Source organism: Lissotriton vulgaris, chromosome 7 (genome assembly GCF_964263255.1).
Source record: "Lissotriton vulgaris chromosome 7, aLisVul1.2, whole genome shotgun sequence".
Lineage (NCBI taxonomy): Eukaryota > Metazoa > Chordata > Amphibia > Caudata > Salamandridae > Lissotriton > Lissotriton vulgaris.
The window spans coordinates 118,448,918-118,475,039 of record NC_141695.1 but is presented as its reverse complement, the minus strand read 5'-3'; the positions used below and the strand labels follow the sequence as shown (position 1 = coordinate 118,475,039).

Here is a 26,122-nt window from a genome sequence, read left to right as displayed (position 1 = left end):
CTATAGGGAAACAGAAGAGAATCAGAGTAGGGAAGAAGTAGGGAAGCAGCATAGAATCTGTAGGGAAGCAGAGGAGAAGCAGTAGTAGGGAAGCAATAGGGAATCAGTAGGGAAGCAGTAGAGAATGGAGATTCTCCAATTAACATTCAAACAGAATCTTAAATTCACTGAAGACTATTGAGGTTAACAATATGTAATAACCTGTATTGCTCCCCCAACATGCAGCCCTGTAAGGAACACCAAAAGACATCACAAAGTATTAGAATTTCAAGAAAATAAATCAATAAATAAAAATAATATATATATATATATTATATATATAAATATATATATATATATATATATATATATATATACATATACATATCGTAACCACAATCCTGACGAGAATTCATCTTCTTGTGGAAAATCAGGTACGGACCACAAAGTACTTCAATCACTCCGCATTTCCTACATCCAAAAGTACGGATACTGACCCAAATTTCCAGATATTTACTCCTTTATTCGCTGTGCCGACATAACGTTTCTGCTCCCAACGGAGCCTTGATCACATGACCAGTGCACGTAGTCATCATTCTCTTGAAGCTGGATGCAACACAATAAACCCTTCATCTTCTGCCAAGTGGCTTCAATGCAAATTGACTTCAAATAAAAACATCATATTTATCCACAAGAACTTTGTTGACATAATATTATCCATGTTATCTATACAATTAACTTTACTTTCTTTTTTTCAGTTTTTTTTATTGTTTTTCTCATAGGGTGAGGAGAGTGAGATAATGTTAGCCTCCGTAGTGTTTAATTAAATCAAGATTCTCTTTGTATGTTAATTGGAGAATCGCCATTTCATGACAAGACCGGAGGCTACCATTACACATGTTTAAAGCCATCCAGCGACACGCCACTTACATGCTCTAGGTCTTAAATAACATTTTGCTAAAGTAATCACATTAGACCAGTCTTCTGCTTTTGAAATGTCTGTTAGAGAACCACCTGCCCATAATAGCTTAGTAGTCATTGCACCTCTGGAGGAGTGAGCACCAAACCTTGAGCGATCTACTCCTGCTCCACTCATTACTGCTCTTAGCCACCTAGGTAAAGGACCTGTTGAAACCTCATTATACAGCTTTACATAAGACAGTAATAGCTGTTCCTCTCCATCTGCTCTCAATTCCAACAGCTTGTTTTCATACATTGCACAACACACAACTTAGCACACCCATGAAAGTAAGGATAGCAAACTGTCGCAAATATGGTCTTTGTCCTCTTCTAAATGTCAAAATATACAGCTTCAGGAGAATCAAATCCATTCGAAATCTCAAATGCTTTAACATCAGAAGCTCTTCTAAAGGAAATTAAGCAATGTAAAGTTGCTAACTTCGAAGAACTCTGTCTAAGCGAAAGGTAAATACTACCTGGCCAAGAAGTGAATAACCTGAAGACCAAACTAATGTCCCATAATGAATCAAAACAAGCCCTAGGGGGGTCTCCTTAATCTAACTCCCTTCATTCCTTCAAATTGCAAAATTATTAACTAATGCATGTCTGGGAGAGACAACTAGCCAAAACACTTAACAGTCCTTTATGAGAGACCAGAGTTAAACACATACGGTAAATAATTTGATACCTCAGCTTGAGAAACCTCCACAATATCAAAACTGCATTCCATGCACCAGCAACACCACTTTTTCCATACTCCCTGGTATCTTTTTCTAGTGCCTGGGGGCCAGGACTCTTCCAATTGGTCTTGGGCTTTTCCTGTAAGACATGAACATCTACTGGTACCCCTGAAAGCTTCCAAACAAGAACGTTCATATTCCCCCCTAAATCCAAAGGCTGTTCCTCTCTATCTAAATCCATCAGAAGACCTTAAGGAACTGGAACCAGACGGGATATTGCTTCCACAAGTTCCATCACGCCTGGGAACCAAACCTGAGACTTTCAACAGGGTGTTGTTACTAGAATAATAATGCATATTTCTGATCTGACCTTCGTCAGCAGTCTCTGGATCATTGAGAAGGGGGGAAAGCATAACCTCCCGCTCTTCTCCAATCCTGGAGAAAGGCATCAACCGCCATTGCCCCAAGGTCTGGTCCCCAACTGAAATTACTGGGTGCCTGGTTCGTCAATCTTTTGGCAAGCAAGTGCCCCTGAACAGGACCACATAGCCATTAAATCAAACCAAAAACCTCTGGATTCAACTTCCAGTCACTGGGGTCCCTGAAGTACCTGGACTTCCAATCCACCCATACATTTTCCTGACCAGGAATGATTCTGTTCCAAATGTATCTTGTGATTCCAACAGAAATACCATATCTGTTTTGCCAAATCTGCAAAAATGTTCAATCTTGAGCCGCCCAGATGATTTATATATGAAACGGCTGTAAAGTTGTCTAAACGATTCACAGTCACACTCTCTGAAGCTCATCAATACATTTAAACCCGCTAACATCTCTAAACAACTTATGTGAAATGATTGTTCCTCCCTGGTTCATCTTCCTCCTTTTTCCAACGTGTTCAAATGCTCACCCAGCCAATACTGCTGGCATCTCATTCTAGAACCAATACGAGAACATTCCTGGAGCTGGCTTTGCCATTCCGAGCCTCAAAGTTTTTCAAACACCATCCCAGATCCTCTCGAACTTCCACTAACATGGAAATTGGGTCTCCATACCATAAGCCTTTCCTCAGACTCGAAGCCTTCAGGCTCTGAAGAGCTCCATAATGTAAGTGCCCTGGGGAAATGGCCTGAATGGAAGACCTTATCTTTGTAACCTTCAACTGCAGTAGAATTAGTTGGGATAAGAGAGCATCTACCTGAAACCCAGGGATTCCATGTTCTGTGCGCGGACCACAACAGAATTTTTCATGTTTATTATAAACTCCAAACTCTCTCGGAGATCACTTATCCAAGCAAGATGTTTCAGCAAAACAAACCTGTCCTCAGACATTAGCAAAATGTTGTGCAAATAGATTATTAAATGAATGCCTCTCTCTCTCTCAGGAAGGCTATTACTGGGCACATCACCCTGGTGAAACATCATGGAGCTGAGGTAGGCAAAGAAACTGGTATAGGACACCTCTCTACCTGAATCGTAAATAATTCTGACTGTCCTTTGCCATCAGAATTGTGAAATATGTAGCCATTAAATCCAATTTCACCAACCAATCTTTTTCCTGCAAAATGTCCCTGAACCGATGGATCCCTTTCATCTTGAAATGTCTGTAAACAAGGAACTTGTTTAGTTCCCTTAAATTTATGACAGGACGCCAAACTTTGTCCTTCTTTTTTATGGGAAAAACTGTACGCACAAAACTTTCCACTTCCTCAAACTCTACTATTTGGACCAGTGCCCCTTTCTCTAACAACTGGACAACCTCTGTATCTATCAGGTCCATCGTTTGCGCATCCACGGCCATCTCCCTTGGCTGTTTATCTTGAACAGTTGTTCCCCAGAACTCTATCCTGCAACCAACTCTGGTCTCTAGGACCAAACCATCTCCAGTTGATTTCTCCCAATTGCAGGTAAAGAAGAATTTCAATCTTCTCCCTACTTTTAAATGGGAAGAACCAATTGTGAAGTTTAAGCTCACCTTGCGATCCTGCACCTTGAGTTCTTGATCTTCCTCCATAAAAATTTGAATTTATTACGCTCTGAGGGAAGAAACTTGATGTGGATCAGTAGTTACTACCATAATCCCCAAAGTTTCTGGGCTCCAGAGGGAAGTATTGGGACCTAGGGTATCCAGAGCTGTCAGCCCTTCTAAAAACATCTCTTGACCCAAACATGCTCCTCATGTTAATTTAAGCCTTCCTAACGGACGTCAACATAGAGACATGCTTCCCAAGGGATTAAACAAAGCTCTCCCCAAAGAGAAGCACCGTTGGGTGTCCGATGTCCCCTCTGTTGGACAAGTTGGTTCTTTTGGGGTTCATTGTCAACAGCACATCTTTTCTCCTTTCCATGACCAGGCCAACATTTATGTTCACGGAGTCCTAAAGTTAGTACTCCTAACTTTACTACTACTAAACTGAGAAAAATGCAAATTTTAGGACTTTTGGTATTCACAGAAGGCATTTAGGAGTCTTAAAGTTAGGACTCCTAACTTCTGTGAATACCGAAATGAGTAAGTGCCTTCTGTGAATACTAAAATGGTAGGAAGTTTAGGATTTTGTCTTAAGTTAGTTCTGTGAATCGGGCCCAATATCCTCATACTCAATAGCTTCCTCCTCCGCCAAAGAACTCTGCCCATCACACAACTCTTTTGTGCCATCTAGGTCCCTCTTTCTCATCATGCCGCAATGGACAGCCTTTCCCAATGCCCCGTCAAGGTGGTCTTTTCCTCTAGCGTTGCTGCGAGCACCATCATATAATGTAACGCTTAGACCATGTCTACTATAGGCATTAGTCTCAGCTTTCGCAAGATGTTTCTTCTTCTGGGAAACTTTACCCCTTATGCAGGTATTAGAGGTAGAAAGTATGTCCTTCTCTGACAAGGAAAAATTAATTCTCGCCAAAGAAGTGTCCCTCTTCTTTTTAGCAAGTGTGAAGTCCACTGCTTCTTCAACAGAGGATCTCAGCTCCTCTTACAAGAATTTCTTAATAGAGTCCCCGACAAAGTCAACCGCTGGCTGAACATGGGGGCGGCTAATCATATCCATTATAATCTTCTAAATGGAAGAGTAATATGTAATACTCTACAAGCCCCTATTCAGTCAGATTTTCTCCAAAGCTGATAAATCTACCTTTAATGAGGCCGCAGGGGGAGCCCAAGTGCTGCTGTATTCTCGACAAAGAGTAAAAGGTGATTTAGGGCCATATGTATCAAGCCTTTTGCGAATCGCAGAGGCCGAAATTCGCAGAATTTTGGCCTTTGCGAATCGCAAAAGGCCTTTTTGCATGTTTTGGTATGTATGAAATATTCGCAAAATAAGGAATAGCAAAGATTTGCGATTCCTTATTTTGCCATAGCATTTAAGGAATCGCAACTTTGCGATTCCTTAAATGCTATGTATGTAGCATTTTCGGGCTGCGAATTATGGTTAAGAAGTCGCAAATTACCACCAACTTGTAGTTGATGGTAACTTGCGATTTCTTCTAAAAATCCACAATTTGGCATTTTTGAAGGTGGCATGTGATGAACACACATGCCCATAGGGCATGTATGTGCGCCATATGCACACTCATGTACATTTCAGGGGTGCAGCAGGGTGTCTTTGCGACACCCCTGCACCCTTGAAATAATTCTCAGATTGAGATTAACAAATTGCGAATTCGCAATTTGAGAATTATTTCGCAATCATTCCTATTGGCCTCCTGGCCCATAGGAATGCATTGGAAATGATTCCTTAATTGCAAATAAGGAAGATTAAGGAATCGCTAAAAAAAAGCGAATTTCTTCATACATACCATTTTGCGATTCCTAAATAGCGATTCCTTAAAAATCGCTATTTAGGAATCGCAAAAGGGTTTGTTGATACATATGGCCCTAAACCCTTTGCATTTGGATGAAGGTAAAAAATGACACCCTCGCTGCTAAGGTGTTGTGCTTTCTTTACAGGCATGTTACCAAACAACCTGCAAAAGCAAACATGGCGGATGCCTAGTCCTCTCTCTTTCTGGCAAGCGTGATCGCAAAGCCGGTGATCTCGCCATCTGGCGTTTCCCAAATTAAAAGGGAAAACCGCCCCGGGGTACCAGCGGCCCACTCCCGCGATTGCACTCAGTAAGGCAGCAAAAGCAGAGCCGGTGTCCATACACCGCACCAATACCACGCTCCCCGAAGATGGGAGCGGCGCCCCAACGGCTCGTGCACAGAGTCAGGAATGAGTTGGCCCCATGGCTTTAGGTGAAACAAGCCGAGCCGATAAATACACCATCAGATGTGTAAAGCACTGCCTCTGCCAAGGAGATAACAGGTACTAAAATGAACTAACATATAAAATGTCACATTCAGACTTAAATTACTTACTGGGCGCATCCAAAAATTGGAAAGGCTAATCTCACGCCCATTATGACAGGCACCAAAACAATACAGTAATAAAACTACCAGCAGCAGCCGCGGCTCGTGCAGGTGACAGCGGTGGGGCAGTGTGTACTAAATAATGAATTTTGCCTCTGCATCGTCCCTCGAAATCCCCCCTTAGACGGCCCCACCGCTGTTACCTGCACGGACCGCGGCTCGCCAAAAGTTATAAACAATCATAGATGAGATATAAGCAAGCATAAGCTTATCTGTATAGGAGCAGCTAATAAAAGAGAATGGCGACTGCGTGCACTGGAGATATATGTCTAAATATATCCATACATTATCTTAACATTCTAATGCTTTGTGATGTATTTTGATGATCTTTAAAGGGCTACATGTGGGGGCTGCAATAAAGGCTATTGCATAAGGGTAGTCTCCGGTCTTGTAATGAAATCAGTAGGAAAGCAGTAGGGAAGCACAGGGAAGCAGCAGATACTCAATAGGGAAGCCGTAGGAAAGCAGGGGGGAGCACAGGAAAGCAGCAGAGAAGCAGTAGTACTGCAGTAGGGAAGCAATAGAGAAGCGCAGTGAAGAAGCAGACAAATAGTAGGGAAGCAGTAGGAAAGCACAGGGAAGCACAGGAAAGCATCAGATAAGCTGTAGTACTTCAGTAGGGAAGCACAGGGAAGCATTAGGGAAACAGTAGGGAAGCAGTAGGCAAGCAGTAGGGAAGTGCAGGGAAGCAGTAGAGAAGCAGCAGATAATCAGTAGGGAAGCAGTAGGCAAGTAGTACAGGGAAGCAGCAGATAATCAGTAGGGAAGCAGTAAGAAAGCACAGGAAAGCATCAGATAAGCAGTAGTACTGCAGTAGGAAGCACAGGGAAGCATTAGGGAAATAGTAGGAAAGCAGTAGGGAAGCAGTAGGGAAATAGTAGGAAAGCAGTAGGGAAGCAGTAGGGAAACAGCAGATAATCAGTAGAGAAGCAGTAGGGAAGTACAGGGAAGCAGCAGATAATCAGTAGAGACGCAGTAGGGAAGTACAGGGAAGCAGTAGATAGTCAGTAGGGAAGCAGTAGGGAAGTGAGGTTCCGTGATTCTGAACCCGTTCTATAAAGGTTGTCGTATTGTGACGATTTTGGTATCAGCGAACCACAAATGACGAGTGCGGTATGTACAAGTGTTTTCGTCATGTTCGATAGATGGATACACTGTGCATTCAGGGATTTTGTTCTGAACCTTTGGGTTCTATTTTGTGTACGGCAGCCATTTTGTGGTTGCCCTCACATAGGCCGATGACTACGGCCGAGCGAGTCTTTGGGACACGTACGCCTTTAGCTGACTTCTGTGTGACCTGAGCGAACTGACTCCATTGCCCGAAGCTAACCTTGTTGAGCCAGTTCCTTGTTCGGCAGCTGGTCAAGATAGAGATCAAAGAGCAGGACATTGCTGAGTTTATGGTACACGCACACACCCTTCTATCTTGCTTCTCATCTGTTTCTGTTCCTTCTTTTATGGCCTATTTATGGTTTGGGTTGAGGTCCTTTTATTATGGGTTTGTCCGGCCTGTCCAAGCAAGAATGTTGGGTTTTCCCTTGTAATTGATGGTGGGCTGGACAGCTGAAAAGTGGGCTTGTCGTTATGCGATACCTTTTGCAATGTCACTTTGTGATTGGACAGTTCGTAAATAATTGATGCTAGTCAGGAATGTGATTTGTGGCATAAAAGACGATGTCTCGCAATACTAAAATTGTGAAGTCTCTAGCGAACTACCCGTGTCGTGCTTCATAGACTTCTGTTCCTGGTTGCAGCCAATAAATTTGATCTTTGACGTCACCGAAAAGTATCCCGTGTCTCTGTATTCTAAGACAGGTGAACCCGAAGACATTGGGCGTGCCCCTGGCGCCGCTGGGTTCTAAAACCCGGTTCTTCAGTTGGCGCCCAACGTGGGGCGACTTCAGCGGTACCGGTCCAAGCCTGAAGATCGTGAGGAGCTTCGTGTGAAAATTCTGGAGGAAGGCCTACCACTTCATCGACCCCTGTATGTCGTCGTGGTCCGAAAGTCTTTGCTGCGAGGTTCCCCGCTTTCCGACAGCTTCGAAGAACGCCTGCCCTGACTGTCGTCCTGTCCTGGACCCCCTTTGATGATTTGTAAAGCGAGACGATAGACGGGTCTTCTGGCGACGTTATCAGTTCAGTATGAGTGGGGCGTCTCCCAGTCCTTAGTTTTTGGGTATCCCTTGGGATCTTTGATTTGGGACTTGCAAGCTCCAAAGCAGAGGGACTCGTGTATTCGCAAGACTATCGTATTCGATATTCCCTTGAAGTTTGAAGCAAGACTAGTGAGCGAAGATGCCTGGTCTTAGCAGACTTGGAAAGATATTTTGTTGTGGTTGTAATAGGGATTCCCGATTGGAGGATTCGTGCCCGGTACCTCCAATTGGAACTCCGACTTATGAGCTCTATGTAAAACATGGCGTGGGCCCCATCACGTATAAGGAAGTGTGGGTTCGCTACACTAGAAAGGATGGTGTCCTAAAGTGGTCCCAATATGGTAGTTATGACACGGAGATTTTAGATAATCTAGAAGTTAAACTCTTTAAGAAGAAAGCCCGGCCGGCGATGTTGGACTCTTACTGCCTTTGGCGAAAGGAAGCCAAACAGAAAGAAATTAAACTAGCGAAGAGAAATAAAAGAGAGAAGGGTATCTCGATAATGCAGGCTGCTATAGAGTTTAAAGATAACAAAGAAGAACAAGCGAGTGAGCAGTTGCACAGGCAACGTAAAATGGCGATTGATAAATGTTATCCAGCTTTGCCACCTCATCAGCAAGGTGCAACAAAGGACCTTGAAAAAGATCCTTTGATGTCCCATTTGTTGAGTTCGCCACCCGGTTATGTGCAGAGTGCTACAGCACCTCCGCAACCTTTAGTTGCGCAACCTCCGGTTGTTTTGCCTCCTGTTATTGTACAGCCGCCAGCTCCTCTTCAGTTGGCTCCTATTCCTTTGGTGCAGCCTTCTCAAGGGCCGCCGACTTTGCTACCTGCTCCGTCTCCAATTCCTACGACTTTGTCTCCTGTACTTGCTACTTCTTCTGCTACTGCTCCTACGTTGGTTTCCTCTCAGTCTGCTTTGTTTCCTGTCCTTTTGTCAACTTCTCCTTCTGTTCGACAGAGAATGACTGATACTGTTACTGGTCTTCTGTCTCCTTTCTTTGGGTTATTGAGTATGACCCCTGTTTCAGTTCGTAAACAATTGCGTAGCCAAATGCCTGGTCCTGAAGAGTGGGAAGTATTGGATAATTTAGCGCGTAAATGGGTTACTAATTCTTTGAGATATAGTTTAGAGTCTGTTATGGATGTCTTCCGTCAATGGGAAGCACCAAAGCAGAGGTATGTTTTTGATAAGATATGTACTTTCCTTCGTGAAGAATGGGAAGATGGTGATTTGGGACAGACTCCATCTGAGTTGTTCCATGTACAGTCCGAGTTTGCGAAGGGAACTACAGTGGGTCTCGACGTTGAAAGAGCAGTTGCGACATTGTTGTCGTTTAGGAGCGAGTCTCCTTCTCAGTCGTTGTTTGAGCCTGATCCTTCTGTTAGGAGAAAAGTGCGACAATGTCCAATGAGAGAGGTTCCTTAAGTGTGGAAAGAGGCCAATGCTCAGGCTGGTATTATAGCTGCACCGGCTCATTTTCATCATGTTTGGGTACATGTTCCATGGAAGCGAGCTGAAGTTTTGGCCCTTAAGCAGACTTTGCCTGATCCTCGTAAAAATCCTGCAGGGTACTATAAGAAATTATCACAGACTGCAGACTCATGTGTTATGAATCTAGCTGATATAGACATATTGTTTGGAAATGTGGTTCCACAGCCTTTATGGGGATTGATTCGTCATACGGATCATGCACAAGAGTTAGGTGATACATGGAATAATATTGGTGCCGCGGATGGTCGACAAGTTGGTGGTGCTAAACGTGAGCCCTTAGTTGCAGAACTCCCTGGTAGGATTATTACGTACATGAAGACTTTGATGCCTGCTATGCGAGTAAACTGGGACAAATTGTCTGCATGTAAGCAGAAGAAAGACGAAAGTGTGTCTGATTTCTTCACTAGGTTTGAAGAGACGTTTATCAACCATAGTGGTCAGGACATGAGTACGGAAGGTGGTCAACGGTTGTTTGTTGATAAGTTTGTGCATAACTTGCTTCCTGAGTTGTGTACTAAGTTGAAGGATTCAGAGAGTTCTTGGGCTGTTTCTTCGTCAGCGCAGATATTGGCTACTGCACAGTACTATGAGAATAGGGATAAGGATGAGAAAGATAGAGCCGACAAGAAGACTAAAGAGTTGAAGACGAAGGTTCTTTTGCAGCAAGCGTATCCGCCTCGGAAAAATCAGCGCGATTATCAGCAACCTCAGCAGTATCAGAGAAACTCGCAAAGGTTCGAGTCTTCTCAACAGCGTTTTCCTGTAGGCCCTAATCAGTGTGCGTATTGTAAAGAAGAGGGTCATTTCAAGAATAGTTGTCCGGTTCTGTTACAGCGCACGAATGGTGCTTCTGGTGTGAGAGGTCGAGGTGTTCAGCAAGGGGACGTGGTGTGTTCCCTCAGAACACGCGTTCCTTGCCTCCACAGAATTCAATGAATAGTTTTGATCAGCAGAATGGTGCGTCTAGTAGGACGACTCAGTACTAGGCTGACGACTACTATGTCAAAGGTGAGAATATGGACAGTAATGATTGCTAGGACAGCCATAGACAAAGAGAGGGAGTTGTTTCAGTTCCAGTAGATCAGAGCGGACCTTATGTTGAAGTGATTACATCAGGTGTGTCAGAGCTTTTTCTGTTGGATACTGGTGCTGCGAAGAGTTCTATTATGCACTCTAAACTCCCTGGCGCACCTTTGTCTGGCTTGACGAATGTTTCGGTAGGTTTTTCTGGCGCCCCAGTTAGTAATCCGATTTCTAGTCCTTTGTCTCTTTCTGTTGGACCTTGTGAATTTGAAGCATCCCTCATTCTGACGACAGGTTGTGGTGAGAATTTGTTGGGATTGGATTTGTTGAAAAGATTGTATGCGACGCTACATTGATCTCCTTCAGGAGTACAGCTTACATTGGGTAAGAGAGTGATCTCTCCGATGTATTTATCTAAAGATCGACTTCCGACAGAATTGTCTTCTCTCCCTGATTCTCTTTGGGCTACTGGTCCTAATGATGTGGGTCTATTGGAGATTCCGCCATATGTTGTGACGCTGAAAGTTAATGCTAGATTGCCAGGTATTCCCCAATATCGGATTTCTAGTGATGGTGAAAGAGCGCTTTTAGCGATCATCTATGATCTGATTGAGAAAGGTGTGATTGAAGAAACGAGAGGTAATGTGTGCAATAGTCCGGTTTTGCCTGTTCTGAAACGTACTGATTCTTCGCAACAGCCTGTATATAGGTTTGTGATCGATCTTCGCGAGGTGAATAAGATTGTAGTTCCGCAATTTCCAGTTGTGCCAGACATCACTGCTTTACTGACTAGGATTCCAGCTTCTGCTACATGGTTTTCGGTGATTGATTTGAAGAATGCTTTCTCTTCAGCATCCCGATTGCCGAGGAGAGTAGAGATATTTTTGGCTTCTCTTTAGGAGGCCGAAGTTTCCGGTCCAAGCACGCTCCTCAAGGCTATTGTGAGAGTCCATCCATCTATAGTCAAGCTTTGAAAACACAGCTGGATACGATTGTCTTACCTGATTGTGCTGCCCTTATTCAGCATGTCGATGATTTGTTAGTTGCTGCTGATAATGAGGAGTTTTGTAAAGAGGCTACGTTGTCGTTGTTGCGTCATTTGTCTGACTTCCATCATAAAGTGTCTCTTTCGAAGTTGCAGTATTGTTGACAAGAAGTGACCTACTTAGGTCATCTCTTATCGAAGGAGGGAAGAAGATTGACCCCAGAACGAATTCAAGCGATTGCGAAAGTGAGTGTGCCAACCACACAGAGAGAAGTGCGTGCTTTCCTGGGTATTACGTCATATTGCAGACAGTGGATTCCAAATTTTTCGCTTCTTGCGAAACCTTTGTTAGCTCTTAATGTTAAGGATACTCCGAATCCTATTCCTTGGACTGACGAATGTCAGAAGAGTTTTTCAGAATTACGTGATGCGTTGTGTTCGGCTCCTGTGTTGAGTACTCCTGACTACAGTAAGCCTTTTACACTCTATGTCCACGAGAGAGAGGGATGTACATTGTCAGTTTTGACACAGCAGTTTGGTGATAAGCAACGTCCATGTGCGTATTTCTCGCCGACTTTGGATCGGGTAGCTAGAGCATTGCCGAGTTGTTTGAGAGCTACAGCAGCAGCGGCTGTCTCTATTCGACAGTCTGCTGGTTTGCTGAGGGATAATACGTTGGTTGTGATGGTTCCACATGCAGTGGATACCTTGTTGAACAGGACCAAGACACAGCACTTAACTAGTGCTTGATTGTCAGGTTACGAGTTGACACTCTTAGCGAGTCATGTGCACATAAAGAGATGCAATTCGTTGAATCTAGCTACATTGTTGCCGATTTCAGTAGAGACAGACGTTTCTGAACAGCATGATTGCTTTCTTAGGACAGAGGAGGAAACGAAAGGTAGAATAGACCTTTGGGGCACTCCTCTTGCAAAGTGTGATGGTACCTTATGGGTAGATGGTTCGTGCTTCAAGCTTCCGAATGGTGATACGACTGCGGCATATGCTGTTACGACTTTGTATACGATTGTTGAAGCTGCACGTATCCCACATAATTCAGCTAAAGCAGCAGAGTTGATTGCATTGACAAGAATGTGTGTGTTGTCGAAAGGGAAACGAGTGACTGTATATACCGACAGTCAGTATGCGTTTGGTGTGGCCCATAGTTTTGGTCGCTTGTGGAAGGAACGTGGGTTCCTCACGTCTCATGGAACTAAGATTCAGCATGGTCAGTTGGTGAATGAACTTCTTGAGTCCCTTACTTTGCCGTTGCAAGTTGCGATCGTGAAATGCAGTGCACATAACAAGGTTACTGATGATGTTGGTCGTAGTAATGCGTTTGCGGATGAAGTTGCGAAAGAAACGGCGAGAGATGTGATGAGTCGAATGTATGTTGCGGGTCCGGCGAGATGGGTTCCGGATAGAAGTATGTGTGAAGAAACAATAGAGAGTGTGAAGTCAATTCAAGCTGAAGCTACAGAGAAAGAGTTGAGCAAATGGAGAGAGAGTAAGGGTAAATTGGATTTGAATGGTTGTTGGGTTGAGTTGTCAGAGCATCAGCGATGGTTGTTACCTGATGCGTACGTGCTTGCAGTGGTTACGATGGCGCATGCAATGGCTCATATCAGTGTGAAAGGGATTTGTAAGTTGTTGGCTCCAGTGTGGCAAAATGCTGGAATTCCTAAGTGTGCAGAGAATTTGGTTAAGAATTGTATGGTTTGTCTGATGTACAATCCTGGTAAGGGAACTCCAACTCCAGCTGGTCATTTTGCGCCTCCGACGTATCTGTTTGAGGCTTTGCAATTAGATTTCATCCACATGGAGAGGTGCAACAACTTGAAATACGTACTCGTGGTTGTTTGTGCCTTTTCTAGATGGGTAGAAACATATCCCCTGAAAGATAATACTGTTTTGTCCACAGCTAAAGCCCTTGTTAAGGAATTTTTCCCTAGGTTTGGTTTGCAGAGAATGGTCTGGAGTGACAATGGGAGTGTATTTGTGGGTCAAGTGATGAAGAGAGTGTGTGATGGTTTAGGTATCCGACAGAAGTTCCATGCATCAAATCACCCCCAATCTGCAGGTCTGGTAGAATGCTATAATGGCACCCTTAAGTTGAAGTTGGCCAAGATACAGGCGAGCTCTGGTCTACAATGGCCCGATGCTTTGCCATTAGCACTTTTGTCAACTAGGATGACTGTACATTCTTGAGTGGGACTTAGTCCATATGAAATTGTCTTTGGTCGCCCGGCAAATATATGGGGAGTGCCGAGGCCGACTAAATTCAGTGAAATAGAACACCCTATATTGCTTGACTATCTGTACGAATTGACGGCTAAATTGCGTGTCTTACACCAACAGGTTCATGATACATTGCCTCAGGCTTCTGAAGATTCAGGACAAGCCATCGATCCTGGTTCCTCGGTGCTGGTCAAGAATTTTCCGCCAACAAAGAACGATCAGCCCCACTGGACCGGACCTTACTTGGTGCTATTGTCTACGCGATCTGCAGTACGAGTGCACGGGAAAAAGAACTGAATCCACGGCGTACATTGTAAGAGGGTTCCTTTGCCTCTGCCGTACGACCGGTGGGTCCAGGAGGGTATTCCTGATTCAGAAACTGATACCGTGCCTCGTTTTCTGCCTTTTAGCGATGCACGTTTAATTGGGACAAACTCTGAGCGTGAAAGCGACGATCTTCTGCAAGAAGCTGTGCCACCGTCAGTTCGACTGGACACCACTGAACCTGAACTTTTGTTTCGTGATCAGACATTGCCTAGTAAAGGCCGTTATAATTTGCGACCAAGAGTCGTGGGACTAATAAAATAATAATCTTTTCTTTGCTATTTTTGAAGTTAAGCTCTCTCCTCTGAGAAACTGTTTTGACCGATTTTTGTTTTTCGAACCGCCATCCGGGTTCAGCTGTAGGGTCGCGGTATAAAGACTTAGAGCGTACTGCCGTGTAGACACAAGGTCGACGGTTCTGGTTTGTGCTAGGGCGTTCCCTAGGACATTCAGAGGTACACTGAGTGAATTGAACCAACTGCCGCGAACAGCACGGTTAGAGGATGGAGTTTTTCGAGATGGAGAGACCTGTTGAAAGAATGAGCTTTAAGAGCAAAATGTGCAAAATTATGAGTAGAAAATGTTTTTTAATATTGTGTCTTTTTATGCCACTTAGCCTAATGATGTTTTTGATGGGATATATTATATTCTCTTTTCAAGTGACGTTTGTACCCACTACACAACCTATGCCTTCTCCTACTGTTTCTTCGCATTCTTTTCACCCTCTGCCTGAACATGAATCCATTAGGAGATTGGAATTCGTTAATAATTCTTTTGTTCAGCTTCTGCACCAACACCAGCTAGTAGTGAACACGACTAATTGTTGGGTGTGTGGTCTTATGCCTCATGCTACTGATAAAGGTATTCCTTACCTGGTCCTGCCATTCAGCTATAATGGTTCTGTGTGGGCATACAGAACGATGTTCATCTATGCTCTTGAAGTCTACCCCCTACCTTCTGGGAAAGACAATCCAAAGAATAGTGCTCTAGTCAAGGGTATAGTAGACATGATTAGAGGAGTGAGCTCCTATGAGACTATCCCGAGAGATGAGACACTAGCATATATTGGATGGAACGTTACTGGATATGGAGTTAGTCTGAGTGAGAACCAGTGAGCAAAAGCTCCTCTCCGATTTGGATTGTACCCCATCAGGGTTATTTTTGTCTGCAAGGTAAGGGCAAGAATCCGAGAGCTCGGTTAGGGAAGAGTGTTTGCACTGAGACGTATGTTTTTGCGTCCCAGACTTCCCCATCGTTTTTAGCAGCTAAGGGTACCTATTTTGTCTGTTAGGATAGAGCGTACACATGGTTGCCCCCTGATTTCTCGGGCACATGTTTTGTCTCATTCCTGTTGCCTCCTACGTATACAGTTGCGGCAGATTACCACAAGATGAGAGTTGTTAGAGGTGTCTTCAGTAAGGAAGGTACTGCAGGACAAGAATTAGGAGATTTCTTGAAGGGTTTTCTGCCGTTTTGGGGACCTATGGCTAACAGCAGGAATATCCGACAACTGACGAGAGTGGTTAAGTCCACCATAGTTGAAACTGCTGGAGCCCTTAGTAACTTGACTGCTGAGCTCCAGTCGGATCGCCTTATGACCCTTCAGAACAGAGTTGCGTTAGATGTCATACTTGCAGATAGAGGAGGGGTATGTAAATTGATTCAATCGAGCTGCTGCGTTTTCATTCCAGACAACGCTCCGACAGTGTACCAAGATATTTCCAAGCTACATAAGATCTCCGAGTCTGTACATGTGGACGAAGGAGATTGGTCATTAATGGGATGGTTTTGGGGATTGTTATCCACCTGGGGATGGAAGATTCTGATGATCATTGGGATGGTTTTAGCTATCCTTTTCCTGTTCTGTCTTTGCGTACAGTGTGCTCCTGCTATATGTGGCCTTTGTGCTACTTCATGTGCGAGGAGACCTGTCCAGAGAGAGCTACTAAGTACTAGGATGATGCTACAGCAACATCTTGATGATCTGATGAATATAGACCTGGATTCAGACTGACATGAGTTTGGGCTTATTGCCTATATAAGGGCAAAAGGAGGGTCTGAGGTTCCGTGATTCTGAACCCGTTCTATAAAGGTCGTCGTATCATGACGATTTTGGTATCAGCGAACCACAAATGACGAGTGCGATATGTACAAGTGTTTTCGTCATGTTCCATTGATGGAAACTGTGTATTCAGGGATTTCGTTCTGAACCTTTGGGTTCCATTTTGTGTACGGCAGCCATTTTGTGGTTGCCCTCACATAGGCCGATGACTACGGCCGAGCGAGTCTTTGGGACACGTACGCCCTTTAGCTGACTTCTGTGTGACCTGAGCGAACTGACTCCATTGCCCGAAGCTAACTTTGTTGAGCCAGTTCCTTGTTCGGCAGCTGGTCAAAATAGAGATCAAAGAGCAGGACATTGCTGAGTATATGGTACACGCACACACCCTTCTATCTTGCTTCTCATCTGTTTCTGTTCCTTCTTTTATGGCCTATTTATGGTTTGGGTTGAGCTCCTTTTATTATGGGTTTGTCCGGCCGGTCCGAGCTAGAATGTTGGGTTTTCCCTTGTAATTGATGGTGGGCTGGACAACTGAAAAGTGGGCTTGTCGTTATGCGATACCTTTTGCAATGTCACTTTGTGATTGGACAGTTCGTAAATAATTGATGCTAGTCAGGAATGTGATTTTTGGCATAAAAGAGGATGTCTCGCAATACTAAAATTGTGCAGTCTCTAGCGAACCACCCGTGTCGTGCTTCGTAGACTTCTGTTCCTGGTTGCAGCCAATAAATTTGATCTTTGACGTCACGAGAAGTATCCCGTGTCTCTGTATTCTAATACAGGTGAACCCGAAGACATTGGGCGTGCCACTGGCGCCGCTGGGTTCTAAAACTCGGTTCTTCAGAAGTACAGGGAAGCAGTAGATAGTCAGTAGGGAAGCAGTAGGGAAGCACAGGGAAGCAGCAGAGAAGCAGTAGGGAAGTGCAGGGAAGCAGCAGAGAAGCAGTAGGGAAGCGCAGGGAAGCTGAAGGGAAACAGTAGTGAAGCAGTAGGTAAGCAGCAGGGAAGCACAGGTAAGCAGTAGGGAAGCAGCAGAGAATCAATAGAGAAGTACTGAGAAGCAGTAGGGAAGAAGCTTAGACACAGTACGGAAGCACCTGGGAGCAGTATGGAAGCACAGGGAAGCAGTAGGGAAGCACAGGGAGGCAAAAGGGAAGCAGCAAAGAAACAGTAGGGAAGCAGCAGAGAATTAATAGGGAAGCACAAGGAAGCATAGAGAAGCAGAAGTGAATCAGCAGAGAATCAGCAGGGAAGCAGCAGATAATCAGTAGGGAAGCAGTAGGAAAGCACAGGAAAGCATCAGATAAGCAGTAGTACTGCAGTAGGGAAGCATTAGGGAAACAGCAGGAAAGCAGTAGGGAAGCGCAGGGAAGAAGTAGGAAAGCAGCAGATAATCAGCAGGGAAGCAGTAGGGAAGGACAGGGAAGCAGTAGATAGTAGGGAAGCAGTAGGCAAGCACAGGCAAGCAGCAGAGAAGCAGTAGTGAAGCAGTAGGGAAGCAGCAGAGAATCAATAGGGAAGTACAGAGAAGCAGTAGGGAAGAAGCTTAGACACAGTAGGGAAGCACCTGGGAGAAGTATGGAAGCACAGAGAAGAAGTAGAGAAGCACAGGGAAGCAATAGGGAAGCAGCAGAGAATCCATAGGGAAGCACAGGGGAGCAGTAGGGAATCAGCTGAGAATCAGTAGGGAAGGAGTAGGGAAGCAGCAGAGAATCAGTAGGGAAGCAGCAGATAAGCAGCAGGTAAGCAGCAGGGAAGCAGCAAGGAAGCTGCAGAGAATCAGCAGATAAGCACAAGGAAGCAGCAGAGAATCCATAGGGAAGCAGCAGAGAATCAGCAGGTAAGCAGCAGAGAATCCATAGGGAAGCACAGGGGAGCAGTAGGGAATCAGCTGAGAATCAGTAGGGAAGGAGTAGGGAAGCAGCAGAGAATCCGTAGGGAAGCAGCAAGGAAGCAGTAGGGATGCACAGAGAGGCAGTAGGGAAGCAGCAGATAATTAGTAGGGAAGCAGCAGGGAAGTAGTAGGGAAGCAGCAGGGAAGTAGTAGGGAAGCAGCAGACAAACACCAGGGAAGCACAGGGAGGCAGCAGAGAATCCGTAGAGAAGCAGCAGGGAAGCAGTAGGTAGGCAGCGAGGTAAGCACAGGTAAGCAGTAAGGACGAAGCAGAGAATCAATCAGGAAGCAGTAGGGAAGCAGCAGAGAATCAGTAGGGAAGCACACAACATGCTCACATGCTAAAGAGATACTCACAGGACCAGCACTGCAGCCAGAGGCTGCGAGCACTCACTACTCTGTAGTTCAATGTAATAGAAAGGTCCTCAGCCATATGGACATACATAATGTCATCACAGAATTGGACATATGTGAAAAAAACTCTGCTACACAGCCCACTCAGGAGGGTTCAAAGGTCAGAGGGTAGGAGCTAAGAAAGAGCACCCGATACTCTCATCTTCCCCCCACACCCTCTTCATCGACCTTCTTTCCCTCCACGGAATGTCTCCCTATATTCACCCTGATCTCTCTCATGCCCCTTCTCTCCCATGTACGCTCTGTAGCATCTCCCCACCATCTCTCCTCTTCTCTCCCTCTCCTCACCTCTTCTCTCTGTGGCCTCTCCGCACCACCTCTCTTCTTCTCTCCCTCTCCTCCCTAACCTTCTCTCTGGGGCCTCTCCGCACCATCTCTCTTCTTGTCTCCATCCCCTCCCTCTCTTCTCTCTGTACCGCCTCTCTTCTGCTCTCCCTCTCCTCATCTCTTCTCTGTGGCCTCTCTGCACCACCTATCTACTTCTCTCCCTAACCTCCTCTCTGTGGCCTCTCTGTACCAACGATCTTCTTCTCTCCATTTATTTGCTCTCCTCTCTGTACCACCCCTCCTCTTCTCTCCATTTCCTCCCTCTCCTCTCTGTACCACAGCTCTTCTTTTCTCCCTTTCCTCATCTCTTCTCTCTTTGCAACCTCTCTTCTCTCCCTCTCCTCATCTCTTCTCTCTGTAGCCTCTCCGCACCACCTCTCTTCTTCAATCCCTCTCTCAGCATCTCTTCTCAATGTGACCTCTCCTCGCCACCTCTCTTCTCTCCCTCTCCTCTCTCTGTCCCACCTCTCTTTTTCTCTCCCTCTCCCCCTCTCTTCTCTCCGAATGAATTTGCTCGTATTATTAGCTGTTCTTAAATGTTTTAATATGCTCAGCTTTTGTATTGTCTTCTCTTTTTATGAAATTAACTGGAATTATTGTGCATATTTGTATTTTACCTGTTTGCTTTTATGATATTTATTGGCTAAAATCGAATGAAGCATAGTTTGACTTTGACTTGACATTGACTCTTCTCTCTGTTGCCTCTCCGCACCACCCCTCTTCTTCTCTCCCTCTCCTCTCTGTCCCACTTCTCTTCTTCTCTCCATCCCCTCCTCTCTTCTCTCTGTGGCATCACTGCATCACCTCTCTTCTTCTCTCCCTCTCTTCTCTTCTCCCTGTGGCCTCTCCGCACCACCTCGCTTCTTCTCTCTCTCTCTCTCTTCTCTTCTTCCTGTGGTCTCTCCGCACCACCTCTCTTCTTCCCTCTCTCTCCTCATCACTTCCCTCCCTCTCTTCATCTCTTCTCTCTGTGGCCTCCATGCACCACCTCTCTTCTTCTCTCCCTCCCCTCTCTTCTCCCTGTGGTCTGTCCGCACCACCTCTCTTCTTCTCTCCCTTCCCTCCTCTCTTCTTCTCTCCCTCTCCTCTCTGTACCACCGCTCCTCTCCCCCCCTTCCTCGTCTCTTCTCTCTGTGGCCTCTCCGCACCACCTCTCTTCTTCTCTCCCTCTCTTCTCTTCTCCCTGTGGTCTCTCCGCACCACCTCTCTTCTTCTCTCCCTCTCTTCGCTTCTCCCTGTGGCCTCTCCACACCACCTCTCTTCTTCTCTCCCTCTCTTCTCTTCTCCCTGTGGTCTCTCCGCACCACCTCTCTTCTTTTCACCCTCTCCACCTCTCTTCTTCCCTCCGTCTCCTCATCTCTTCCCTCCGTCTCCTCATCTCTTCTCTCTGAGGCCTCTCCGCACCACCTCTCTTCTTTTCTCCCTCTCCTCCGCAGTTCTATTCTCCCACTCCTCTCTGTACCACTTCTCTTCTCTCCCTCTCCTCATCTCTTCTCTCTGTGGCCTCTCCTCGCCACCTCTCTTCTTCTCTCCCTCTCCTCATCTCTTCTCTCCCTCTCCTCATCTCTTCTCTCTGTGGCCTCTCTGCACCACCTCGCTTCTTCTCTCCATCTCCTATCTAACTTCCTCTCTGTGGGCTCTCCTCGCCACCTCTCTTTTCTCCCTCTCCTTATCTCTTCTCTCTGTGGCCTCTCTGCACCACCTGTCTTCTTCTCTCCCTCACCTCATCTCTTCTCTCTGTGGCCTCTCCACACCACCTCTCTTTTCTATCTCTCCTCACCTCTTCTCTCTGTGGCTTCTCTGCACCACCTCTCTTCTTCCCTCTATCTCCAGCCTCTCATCTTTGTTCCACCTCTCTTCTTCTCTCTGGTGTACGCTCTGTACCCTCTCTACTCCACCCCTCTTCTTCTCTCCATCACCTCCCTCTTCTCTCCACACCACCTCTCTTCTTCTCTCCCTCTCCTCATCTCTTCTCTCTGTGACCTCTCCACACCACCTCTCTTCTTGTCTCCATCTCCCCTCTCTCCTCTCTGTTCCACCTCTTTTCTTCTCTCCCTCTCCTCCTCTCTTCTTCCCTCCCTCTCCTCATCTTTTCTCTCTGTGGCCTCTCCACTCCACCTCTCTTCTTCTCTCCATCTCCTCCCTCTCCTCTCTGTACCACCTCTCTTCTTCTATCCCTCTCCTAATCTCTTCTCTCTTTGGCCACTCTGTACCAACTCTCTTCTTCTCTCCGTCTCCTCCCTGTCCTCTCTGCACCACCTCTCATCTTCTCTCCCTCCCCTCATTTCTTCTCTCTGTACCACCTCTCTTCACCCCTCCCTCTCTTCTCTGTACCACCTCTCTTCTTCTCTCTCTCTCATCTCTTCTCTCTGTGGCCTCCCCGCACAACCTCTCTTCATCTACCCCTCTCCTCCTCTCTTCTCTTCTCTCTGTGGCCTCTCTGTCCAACCTCTCTTCTCCTCCTCTCCTCTCTTCCCTCTGTGGCCTCACTCACCGCTTCTCTTCTTCGCTCTCTCTCTCTCTCGCCTCATCTCTTCTTTCTGTGGACTCTCTGTCCCACCTCTCTTCTCTCTCTATCCTCACCTCTTCTCTCTGTGGCCTCTGTGTACCACCTCTCTTCTTCTCTCTATCTCCGCCCTCTCCTCTCTGCACCACCTCTCTTCTTCTCTCCCTCTCCTCCTCTCTTCTCTATGTGGCCTCTCCTCACCACCTCTGATCTTCTCTCTCCTCATCTCCTCTCTCTGTGGCCTCTCCGGGCCTTCTCTCTTCTTCTCTCTCTCTCCTCATCACTTCTCTCTGTAGCCTATCTGTCCCAACTCTCTTCTTCTCTCCCTCTCTTCCTCTCTTCTCTCTGTGGCCTCAACTCACCGCCTCTCTTCTTCTCTCCCTCTCCTCCTCTCTTCTCTCTGTGGCCTCTCCGTACCACCGCTCTTCTTCTCTCCCTCTCCTCTCCGCACCACCTCTCTTCTTCTCTCCCTCTCCTCCTCTCTTCTTCTCTCCCTCTCCTCATCTCTTCTCTCTGTGGCCTCAACTCACCGCCTCTCTTCTTCTCTCCCTCTCCTCCTCTCTTCTCTCTGTGGCCTCTCCGTACCACCGCTCTTCTTCTCTCCCTCTCCTCCTCTCTTCTTCTCTCCCTCTCCTCATCTCTTCTCTCTGTGGCCTCTCCTGGCCACCTCTCTTTTCTCCCTCTCCTCTCTGTCCCACCTCTCTCCTCTCTATCTCCTCCCTCTCATCTTTGTACCACCTCTATTCTTCTCTCTCTTGTATGCTCTGTACGCTCTCTGCACCACCCCTCTTCTTCTCTCGATCTCCTCCCTCTCCTTTCCACACAACTTCTCTTCTTCTCTCCATCTCCTCCCTCTCCTCTCTGCACCACCTCTCTTCTTTTCTCCCTCGCCTCATCTCTTCTCTCTGTGGCCTCTCCGCACCACCTCTCTTCATCTATCCCTCTCCCAGCTTCTCTTCCCTATGTGGCCTCTCTGTCCCACATCTTTTCTTCTCTCTCCTCCTCTCTTCTCTTTTCTCTGTGGCCTCCCCGCACCACCTCTTTTCTTCTTTCCCTATCCTCACCTCTTCTCTCTGTGGCCTCTCTGCACCACCTTTCTTTTTTTTTCTCCCTCTCCTCCTCTCTTCTTCCCTCCCTCTCCTCTCTCTGCACCACCTCTCTTCTCCTCTTCCTCTCCTCATCTCTTCTCTCCCCTCCTCATCTCTTCACTCTGTGGCCTCTCCTCACCACCTTTCTCCTTCCCTCCCTCTCTTATCTTCTCCCTGTGGTCTCTCTGCACCACCTCTCTTCTTTTCTCTCTCTCTCCTCCTCTCTTCTCTCTGTAGCCTCACTGTACCACCGCTCTTGTTCTCTTGTTCTCTCCCTCTCCTCCCTAACCTCCTCTCTGCGGCCTCTCCTCGCCACCTCTCCTCTTCTCTCCTCATATCTTCTCTTTCTCTCCTTATCTGTTCTCTCCCTCTCCTCATCTCTTCTCTCCCTCTCCTCATCTCTTCTCTCCCTCCTCATCTCTTCTCTCCCTCTCACTCTCCTCTCCTCTTCTCTAGCACAGCTTTTCTGGCATCAACAAAAAAAATTAAACGTGCTATGTGGGGCGGGCGCTCCATCTCATGGAACACTACCTCTGTCTGGAACTCCCTGCCTCCCACACTGCGCAGCAAGCCCAACCTACAACAATTTCGGAAAACATTTCTCTTCCGTTGAGAGTCAGTGAACAGACTCCCTCACCCTACCCATCCACAGCGCTACGAGGCCTCCGGGTAGTAACGCGCTTTACAAAACCCAATTTCATTTCATTTCATTCTCTCCCTCTCTTCATCTCTTCTCTCTGTGGCCTCTCCTCACCACCTCTCTACTTCTCTCCCTTTCCTCACATCTTCTCTCCCTCTCCTCATCTGTTCTCTCCTTCTCCCAATCCTCATCTCTTTTCTCCCTCTCCTAATCTCTCCTCTCTGTGGCCTCTCCACACCACCTTTCTTCTTGTCTCCCCCTCCACATCTCTTCTCTTTCTCTCCTCCTCTCTTCTCTCTGTAGCCTCTCCGCGCCACCTCTAGTCTTCTCTCCCTCTCCTCCCTAACCTCCTCTCTGTGGCCTCTCCGCACCACCTCTCTTCTTTTCACCCTCTCCTCCTCTCTTCTCTCCCTCTCTTCTTCTCTCCCTCTCCTCTTCTCTCCCTCTCCTCTTCCCTTCTCTCCCTCTCTTCTTCTCTCCCTCTCCTCGTCTCTTCTCTCTGTGGCCTCTCCTCCCCACCTCTCTTTTCTCCCTCTCCTCATCTTTTCTCCCTGTGGTCTCTCTGTACCACCTCTCATCTTCTCTCCCTCTCCTCTCTGTACCACCTCTCTTCTCCCCCCATCTTCTCTTTGTACCACCTCCCTTCTTCTCTCCCTCTCCTCTCTGTACCACCTCTCTTCTCCCCCCATCTTCTCTTTGTACCACCTCCCTTCTTCTCTCCCTCTCCTCTCTGTACCACCTCTCTTCTCCCCCCATCTTCTCTTTGTACCACCTCCCTTCTTCTCTCCCTCTCCTCCTTGTACCACCTCTCTTCTCCCCCCATCTTCTCTTTGTACCACCTCTCATCTTCTCTCCCTGGTGATCTCACTGTGGGTTGTCCAATTGTAGTCAGTCGCACCGTGGGGTGGTCGAGGATTGACCTGGGTGGGTGGTCTCACTCCTTGCTATCCAGGGTGGGCATTCGCACCGAGGGTGGTCTCACCGTGGTTCATACAGGGTGGGTGGTCGCACCGAGGGGTGGTCTCACTGTGGGCCATCCAGGGTGGGCAGTCGCACCGAGGGGTGGTCTCACTGTTGGCCATCCAAGGTGGGCAGTCGCAGCGAGGGGTGGACTCACTGTGGGACATTCAGGGTGGGTGGTCGCACAGCGGGGGAGGGGGGGTCTGACTCTGGGCCAGACACAATGAGTAGTCACACTGTGGACCATCCAGGGTGGGCAGTCGCACCGAGGGGGGTTCTTACTGTGGGCCATCCAGGGCGGGTGATCGCACCGAGGGGTGGTCTCACAGTGGGACATTCAAGGTGGGTGGTCGCACCGAGGGGTGGTCTCACAGTGGGCCATCCAGGGTGGGCGGTCGCACCGAGGGGTGGACTCACTGTGGGCCATCCAGGGTGGGCAGTCGCACCGAGGGGTGGTCTCACTGTGGGACATCCAGGGTGGTTGGTCGCACCGAGGGGTGGTCTCACTGTGGGACATTCAAGGTGGGTGGTCGCACCGAGGGGGGGTCTCACTGTGGGACATCCAGGGTGGGTGGTCGCACCGAAGGGGGGTCTCACTGTGGGACATCCAGGGTGGTTGGTCGCACCGAGGGGCGGTCTCACTGTGGGCCATCCAGGGTGGGTGGTCGCACAGCGGGGGGGGGGGGGGGGGGGTATCGTGAATTTCCCTGGGTGGGTGGCCTCGCCCTGGGATTTCCAGCGTGGGTGGTGGTGGCCCCGTAGATTGTTGAGGAGTGGGTGGTCGCAGCAGGGGGTGCGAGTGTCCGAAGGAAGGTGCCCGGTCCCAGCAGGAGGATGTCACCCATGTCGTGATTGTGTGGACACGGGTGGGCAGACGGGCACGTGCGTGCCTCACCCATAGGGTGTTAGGGGAACGAGCTGACAAGGACGGGTGTAGCGTAGGGGTCCGATCCGTTGGACGGCCAGACACAGGTTCAGGGCAGGGGCCCGGACACAGCTCCGAGGTAGGCTGGGGACGAAGCGGGGGTCTCACCTCCAGAGATCACCGCGGCCAGGAAGCAGGCGACGGGCGGGAGAAGCTTCATGGTGGTCCGGAGAGACGTCGAGGGATGGATGCGGCTCGTCTGGTCCTCTGCGCTGCACAGCTGCACTGCCTCGGGGTGCAGTGCCTATGCGGAGGCAGGAGGGAGGGGGCGGGGGGAGCGCGTGCATCAGAGGGAAGATGGGGGGCTGGCCGCGAGGTCTCTTCAGAGCCTGGTATGTGTGGGTGGACGGTATTCAGCCATAGCGGTGACGTCTGGGTGGGTATCCACCAACGAGATTCATCCGTCCTTCTACAGACCCCCACGGGCACCGACCCATGATACAGACTGGAGAGGGCAGAGGGCGGCATCCATCCATTCTACAGACCCCCACCGACCCCTGATACAGAGTGGCGTGGGTAGAGGGCTACATACATCCCTTATACAGACCCCCACCGCCCCCTGATACAGACTGGCGTGGGCAGAGGGCGGCATCCATCCATTCTACATACCCCACCGCCCCCTGATACAGACTGGCGTGGGCAGAGGGCGGCATCCATCCATTCTACAGACGCCACCGCCCCCTGATACAGACTGGAGAGGGCAGATGGCGTCATCCATGCCTTCTACAGACCCCCAACGCCCCCGACACAGACTGGCGTGGGCAGAGGGCTGCATCCATCCATTCTACAGACCCCCACCGACCTCGGATACAGATTGGAGAGGGTAGAGGGCATCATCTATGCCTTATACAGACCCCTACAGACACCGCCCCCTGATACAGACTGGCGTGGGTAGAGGGCATCATCCTTCCCTTCTACAGACCCCCACCGCCACCTGATACAGACTGGCATGAGTAGAGGGCGTCATCTATGCCTTCTACAGGCCCCCAACGCGTGGCAGAGGGTGGCATCCATCCCATCTACAGACCTCTCTGGCACCGTCCATTCATCACCACCACAGA

General features: G+C 47.8%; 1 protein-coding gene across 1 annotated transcript in view; it reads right to left on the bottom strand.

The window, feature by feature from the left end:
• LOC147700963 (phospholipase A2 inhibitor and Ly6/PLAUR domain-containing protein-like) overlaps window positions 1-25,321 on the bottom strand; it is a 60,237-nt gene extending 34,916 nt beyond the window's left edge. The window contains exon 1 of the mRNA XM_086929792.1: window positions 25,170-25,321. Coding sequence (XP_086785918.1) covers window positions 25,170-25,221 — 52 coding nt within the window. The 5' untranslated portion in view covers window positions 25,222-25,321. The remainder of the gene's footprint in view (window positions 1-25,169) is intronic.
• Between the last annotated feature and the right edge of the window lie 801 nt (window positions 25,322-26,122).